Source organism: Gadus macrocephalus, chromosome 5 (assembly GCF_031168955.1).
Source record: "Gadus macrocephalus chromosome 5, ASM3116895v1".
NCBI lineage: Eukaryota > Metazoa > Chordata > Actinopteri > Gadiformes > Gadidae > Gadus > Gadus macrocephalus.
The window spans coordinates 6,970,834-6,978,617 of record NC_082386.1 but is presented as its reverse complement, the minus strand read 5'-3'; the positions used below and the strand labels follow the sequence as shown (position 1 = coordinate 6,978,617).

At 47.3% G+C, this 7,784-nt stretch overlaps 1 protein-coding gene across 1 annotated transcript in view; it reads left to right on the top strand.

Moving 5' to 3' along the window:
- The first annotated feature begins 3,235 nt into the window (after positions 1–3,235).
- The window catches only part of alk (ALK receptor tyrosine kinase), a 294,090-nt gene continuing 289,541 nt past the window's right edge, over positions 3,236–7,784 (top strand). Inside the window, exon 1 of the mRNA XM_060051906.1 lies at positions 3,236–4,934. Within this exon, the coding sequence (XP_059907889.1) occupies positions 4,187–4,934 (748 nt within the window). The 5' untranslated portion in view covers positions 3,236–4,186. The remainder of the gene's footprint in view (positions 4,935–7,784) is intronic.

Below are 7,784 nucleotides of genomic sequence, written 5' to 3'. Positions count from 1 at the left end.
GATGGTGAAGGACAACAGCGGATAGGAAAAGGAAGGGACTGATAAAGCAGAGGCATTGTGGGACAGTTACCTGGGGGCCAAGGGTGGTTTATAGAATAAGGGGTTGAAAAGCGGACATGCTTGATTACTCCGAGAGTAATTAAGTTTGGCTTGATAGCCGCTTAAATGGGTTTCCAAGTACCTGGCCATTAGAATGAGTGCCGCATGGCCGTTCACTGGGCACAGTGAACCTGAAACTGTACACACATCTCCTTTGTTGGATGGTCTTAATGCCAGTGATGGAAATGCACGGGCCTATACGCATTTATTTGCATCACAAGCATGCGAGAGATACTGTGTTCATTAAAATCTATTCAGTAAAGAATAGAACTGACTACGTGCCTGAGTCTGAAATTTACTACTTAAAAAACACTTTGGATATAACTTAAGCAATGTGTCTAATCTCTTATTAATAACCGCAGACATCGCCTCGTTCCAATGAGTGATCGCAGCACTTTTCACCGCCATTTGCATTCTGGACCTAAATTATCAAGATTGCGTTTAAGCGGGTGCTAATGTTACTTGGCCCATTCAGAGGAATAGGCTCTCGCCCCTCACCAGCGCTCACAATGGGAAACACGATCTCACCTTGACTCCAGTAATTACCGACAAGATCCTGCAAGTATCAATGTGCGATATCAGCCATAAAAACGCAGCGCCTCCAAGGGTAGCATGCTAATGCTGCCACCGCATCACAAGGTATCAAATTCAGTTTGACGTCAACAACATCACCCCCTTCACCAGTATATGCACACACACATGAATGCATGCCCATTCACATGCGCACACACACACACACACACACACACACACACACACACACACACACACACACACACACACACACACACACACACACACACACACACACACACACACATGCACAACAAGTGTATCCACTAAATAACACATACACACTCACACACATGCACAAGAGCGTAACTCCCAGATTCTTAATTCTTAATTAAGTCCTATGATTACAAAAGCTTGTCAAATCGTGCCGCATATGTTTACTGCTGGAACTCACTTTCCACTTCCAGATGGCACACATACAGTGTTGGACGGTCTAAACAGGTCAAAATGATCAGAGTCACTAGTATCAACTGTAACAGTAATATAAACAGAAGTACATTGTAAAACTGAGAGCAGGTTAAATATCCAGTAACATTAGCCTTGAAGCTAATTGGTCTTGCTAATTACATCTTAATTATCACGCCCAAATAAACTGCATGTAGTCATAACATTGCATAATACTGTATGTAATAGGTCTGGTCGGCAAAGATATATTTTTTGGTACAGCAGTGATGGGAGAGCATCCATCTTCTTGTGAGCGTAATGAAACTCTAGTCCACTGCAGGAAAACACTTCAACATGTGAATGCACACATGCACACAAACGTGCACACACTCACACCTCATAGACAAACACACACACACACACGCAGTTGCGCACACACCCACACACACCCGTGGTGGTACACACCACACAGGCACACACATGCACGCACTTAGTGTCTCTCTCTCTCTCCCAATCCCTCACATTCTCTCTCTCTAGACAACCTACACTTTAAGCTGTATACTATATGTATCCGAACTCCACAACGACGATATTTAATATATTTAATAGTGACATTAAATAAAACAATCCTTTGATGAACGTGAAGGTCCCTAATGCATAAGCATTCAAGGACGCTGTACTTTGTTGAAATCATTTGTTCAAGAACCAAATGTAAAAAGAATGTCCTCGCTTTTATGACCTGGTAGTTCTAATGAGGAGTAACACCATACGGAAATGATATCTTGATTAAGCAAATAGTGATTGTAATAATTGTATTAACAAGCACATAGTACAGTAGACCCTATACCTGAACGTGTTTACAAGGCATACACAAGGTATACCCAAGGTATATAAAAGGTAAACAAGGTGTTTAGTTCTGTCGGGTAACCAACAGAGACTGTTGATTTGCACCAAAAACTCCATTATGTTTTGTGATGCATTGTGATAAAGGCATTTTGAACTGAATATATTTGTTTGGTCTTTTCTCCCCCCAGTGCCTTGTGCTCACCCCTCCACTAGTACATAGAATGTAAAGTATCATTATTACACGCACACACACACACACACACACACACACACACACACACACACACACACACACACACACACACACACACACACACACACACACACACACACACACACACACACACACACACACACAGAGTGGATGAAGACAATGCGATGTCAGAAGCAGCCCATCGGAAAGCCTTAAGGGGTCCAGCTTCTTGCTCAAGAGCACTAAAGAGAGTCCAGAATGGAAAAAGCTATCAAAACAAGCTTCTGGATGATCAGCTCTGCCCCCCGGATTTGCTGTCACTCATTTAGAGTCATTAGGTTGCGAACCCTGTGTGACTGTATATCATAACGCTTGGCCTAATTGTTCATTATGTAATGCGTAAAATTGCTGATTCTTAGACTAAAGTAAAAATAGAAATGTTGAAATGCATGAATGTTTGAGAGGACTGATAACTCTCTAATGGCATCGCTCAATGAGACCATTAATGGATTTGTCATAGTACCACAGGAAATTATGAATTAGGAACTTGCTTACTGTGAGACGTGTATAATATCGCCATCTGGCGGACGTATTGTGTAACTTCATAACAGTCATTTCAATGTTCGTCATGCATCAGATACTTATTCATTCGTAAAGCTGACGAGAGAGAGAGAAAACGCCATAGAGAGCGGTCAAAAAGAAAGAAAGACTATCAAGAGAGGGAGAACCGTGTGTGTGTGTGTGTGTGTGTGTGTGTGTGTGTGTGTGTGTGTGTGTGTGTGTGTGTGTGTGTGTGTGTGTGTGTGTGTGTGTGTGAGAGAGAGTATGTATATGGGTGTGTGTGTGTGTGTGTGTGTGTGTGTGTGTGTGTGTGAGAGAGAGTATGTATATGGGTGTGTGTGTGTGTGTGTGTGTGTGTGTGCGTGTGTGAGAGAGTATATGGTTGCGTCTGTGTGTGTGCACTATTCAACGTAATGACTGTTCTTAAGTAAAACATTGTCAAACCGAAGACACTCGATATTTAATCGTCCTCGTAACAAAGGCTTTGGGTACCAAAAAATCACGAAACAAAGCCGAGGCTTCAACTGGATATGCATCTTTAGTGAAAGAAGAATCTCTCATTTGAAAAAGATGAAGCAACACACGCTCTCTCTCACACACACACACACACACACACACACACACACACACACACACACACACACACACACACACACACACACACACACACACACACACACACACACACACACACACACACACACACAAACACCCAAATACACACGCGCCCACTCACGCACGCATGCACACTCACTCACTCACTCACTGACTGGTGCCCATAACGCAAACGGCTCGTGCCGTCGATGTTCTGTCGGCTCCTCGCTTGGGATTCGAAAGAAGGGAAATAAAGGCTTTTATTGACGTCAAACGTGAATGTAAATGAGCTCAACAGGCGACGACAGCGACGACGAAACGACCCTCCACCGGATCACATCACACCAAACGATTACGCGTTCTTCCAGATCGAGCCACCCCCGAGTTTTTCCTTTGCTTTGCTTTTATTGAACCAAAGCTTTCACCAACACTCGTTGAAAAGAAAGTTGAACTCAAGATGTGGAGCTGACGGCCAAAACTATCCCTCCATGAATCGGGAGTCAAGGGGTAAGTCGCTGCGATACTGCGATCTGATTGCAGAGCGAGAGCCGCCAGCGGACACCAGGAGACAAGGAGTCTTTTTAGAGCCACCGGTGCGGACCCCACCGGCATATCAATCACTGTCCCGGAGAAGGGAGGCGTCTGATTCAGGAGCGAGGGGGATTCTGGAGCACAGGTCTGGATTCTGAGATCCAAGAGAAAGAGGACGAGGACAGAAATTTGCCGAAAACCAAATGTGAACCCAAAACCTACTCCTCCTCCTCCTCCTCCTCATCTTGCCGCGGGTGCGCACCGGCGCAGAGGATCGGGACCCGCAGCATCATCGATTCGCGGTTTGATTTGGGAAGCCGTTCTGGACGCGCCATAGGTGACCGTGGCGAGCGATACACTTGGAGCTAGGATTCCCCCTGAAGAGGAACATACCCATTTTGAAGCATGAAGATCAGGATATTGTTTTTGTTCGTTTGGTCTGCGGCATTTTTGGCGGAGCTGCATTGCGCGCAGTGGCCAAGGACCACCAACGGGTTCGATGCCCCTACGACGGGCTCGGGCAACACCAGTGTGGACGCCGGTGGTGGCAAAAGGGATATGAATCAAACAATAAGTTCCAGGCAAAAGAGAAGAAACCTGGCAGTGGATTTTGCGGTGCCTTCTCTGCTGCGCAATTATCTGAGCGAGTTCATCAAAAGACCGCTGAACGGGGATTGTCTGACTTTTAATGGCTGCTATACTGTGCGTGCCAACTTGCAGATGCATTGCATACCTTTGCAAAAGACAATATCAACTTTTGCGGACTCGAAGTTGGCCACGGTGGAGACGGCTGGCGCGAATGCGTCCACCGCCGGACGGCTCCCGCCTCACGTCAGCACGCGGCCGCTGTCCAAAGTTCTGAGTCTGGGCTTGACTAAAGCCAGCCGAAAATCGAACCAAGTCGTGGTGGAAATAGGGGAGGATGTGGTGAGGACGGGATGCGGCGGACTGTTGGTCTACGAGGATGCCCCCGTATTTACTTTGGAAATGGACCTGACATCTATCCTTGAGTGGTGGCTCGGAGCGGAAGGGGGCCGGCTCAGGGTTCGGCTCATGCCCGAGAAAAGAGCGCAGGTCCCCGGGATGGAGGACAAATACACCGCGGCTATACGGGCTGCGGACCCACGCCTCTTTCTTCAGATAGCCTCGCGGGGTAAGTTCACTGATCTCCTTTATATCAGCCTCCGTTTGTCTGTCTGTCAGTCTCTCTGTCAGTCAGTTACCCCCCCCCCCCCCCCCCAGGCCTCAAGCTGTTTCTCTCCTCCACTTTCTCTCTCTTTTCGAGACTTCCATCTCATAGACCGGCGTCTGCATGCAAATGCTATCACGCACGCAGGCTGTCTCTTTTTTCTATTTGACACACACACGCACGTAACCACAGGCACACACATCGACACGGAGACACACTTGCTCATACACACGCAGGCAAACACATACACACGCACACACACGCACAAACACACACACACACACACACACACACACACACACACACACACACACACACACACACACACACACACACACACACACACACACACACACACACACACACACACACACACACACACGTAATGGTATTTGGATTTCACTTTGATGAAATATGATCTGATAAACTAGGTTTTGTTGAATTTGAAATTAACCAAAGTGGAATAATCTTCTTCGATGTGAAGACATTTTGAGAAGATCTCAGATAAATGGACTTGAGGGCTGCATGATAGAAACTGGAAAGCTCAATCCGGCTGCATACCTTTTCAAAGTTGTGATATAGCCTAATGACACCTTCATTATCAGACCAGAGGGATATTCACGAGAGGCCACGTCACCCGATGACAGACTCATTTGTTATTGAGAAAAAGTTTGTGACAAGACCTCTACAAGTGGGTCTAAATATAGGGTAAGAGGGGCCCTGAGGAGGCCCCTGAAACCTGGATAACCTCTGTGTATTCCTCCCCAGGTGTACCTCCTTGGTTGAATCCCCCCGGGCTGTTGTCTGTCTGTTGCTCACCGACAGAGGGAGAGGAACGCAGGCTGCAGAGACAGTGGGGGGGGAGAGAGAGGGAGAGGGAGATGGAGAGAGAGAGAGGGTTTGTTTTGATGAAGCACAAATGAAGCGGTTATCTCCCAGAAAGCTTTAGCACTCAATACTCAAGGGGGGAGGAGGAAGGTGGGGGAGGTGAGGAGGAAGGGGGGTCTCCCCTTCGCTCCTCTTAGCGGCGGCACAATCAGGGTAATTGCTTAATCACTTTGATGAGGGAGGCTGGGAGAGGCAGACGATGTACCAACGGAAACCTGTCAGACGCACCAAATCTGATCTCACGAAACTGATAGGATGCGCGCGTCAGTCCCTTCCCTTCCCCTCCCCTCCCTCACACCCACTCTGTCCCATCACTGTCCCATTGTATTCTCACATGGATCACACAACCACACACACACACCCACACAACACACACCACAACACACACACACACACACACACACACACACACACACACACACACACACACACACACACACACACACACACACACACACACACACACACAAATACAAACACATATTCTCACACTCGTAGTCAGAAGCAAAATCGTATTAATAAACGTATTCATTCAGTTCTTGTGGAAACTTCTCATCTATCCCTAAGGCTACAGCTATTGTATGCTCATTAAATGCATTGCTGTATACACAATAGAATCACTACGCCGCACAAGGCCCTCACCCGGGTGAGCAATGGAGCTCATAGATACCGTTAATAAAAACTAGCAATGCACATGGGAATAACAGTGCCGTCGAGAGGCAGGCAGGTGCGCTAAAGAGTTGACCCACACTTTATTAACCCCGGTTATGTTCAGCGGGCAGGTTTATATATGGCTGCCGGAGGATCGTTACTGGGTCCGCATCATTAGCCCGCTCCCTGCTAACCCAGCGCTACAGCAGGCCCCTGCTAACGCTAACCACCGCGGCCAGGCCAGTGTGTGTGGTCGTGAGCAGTCCGCATCATTAGCAAAACAAGCTCTCAGACGGCAGTGGGCTGACGGGCCAAAGGTTGTCTTTAATGTTGTGGCTGTTTTCAGCACTGGAGCTAAAAAAAAAAGGGGGCAAATTGTTGCTGAGTAAACGCATGACATGGGGTACTTTCCTTTTTACTTTCATGGAAAGGTAGACTAGTTTGACTGCGTGGACTTTACGAGTTCCCCCCAAAAGGCTCACAACTAAATCCCAGCTTGAATGTTCGACCTGAAAGGTAAATATTTGGAAAGTTCAGTCAACGGAAGGGAGAGGAAGATAGTTTGGGCATATTAACTTTCACCCTGGAATGCCTATAGGACTTTGTTTGCAGTCGGCACTGTGGTGGAGCCCTGCACGATAAGGCTAGCATTTTATCCTTAGCAAAACATTTGCTCTTGATATTCCATCTTCCCTCCCCGGCGCCCCTCGTCAACCCAGCACACTTGTTGTTGTCCTCGGTCGAAGTTAAAGTTGTTCAAAGTTCAGCTAGGAGTGACACGATTTTGCCCTCCTGTTGGCCTCCTCTCTTTGTCGGTCGCGAAGGCAACCGTGACACGACATGAAGATGACATCGGTGTCCAAAGTATGAGCTGTGACGACTGCGGGCGATCAATCGATGGCTGACATTTAAAGCGTGTATCAATCAGTCGCTAATGGCGAAATCGATGGCCCAGTCCGAACGACATGCCACTTCATTATTTATGTATTTCAATAATCAATTGGGTCTCCAGGAGCCACCCAGATTACATGCACCTCCCCTTCAACTGCCGTAACCCCGAGGGCTTTTTCCCTGTCGATCAAGTCGTACCCCGGACATAGTCATCATCATTCCAACATGTCTCAATGTCAGCCATGACAGCGTCGCTTGGGAGCTGCGATCCATACTGGGTTTGAAATCTGCATTTGTTGCCCATCACAAGCAAAGTGGGCGTACTATAGGGGAACTAGTCGCTGACTTCTTGTTTATGCTTTCTTGTCTTGCCTGTGGGTGCGG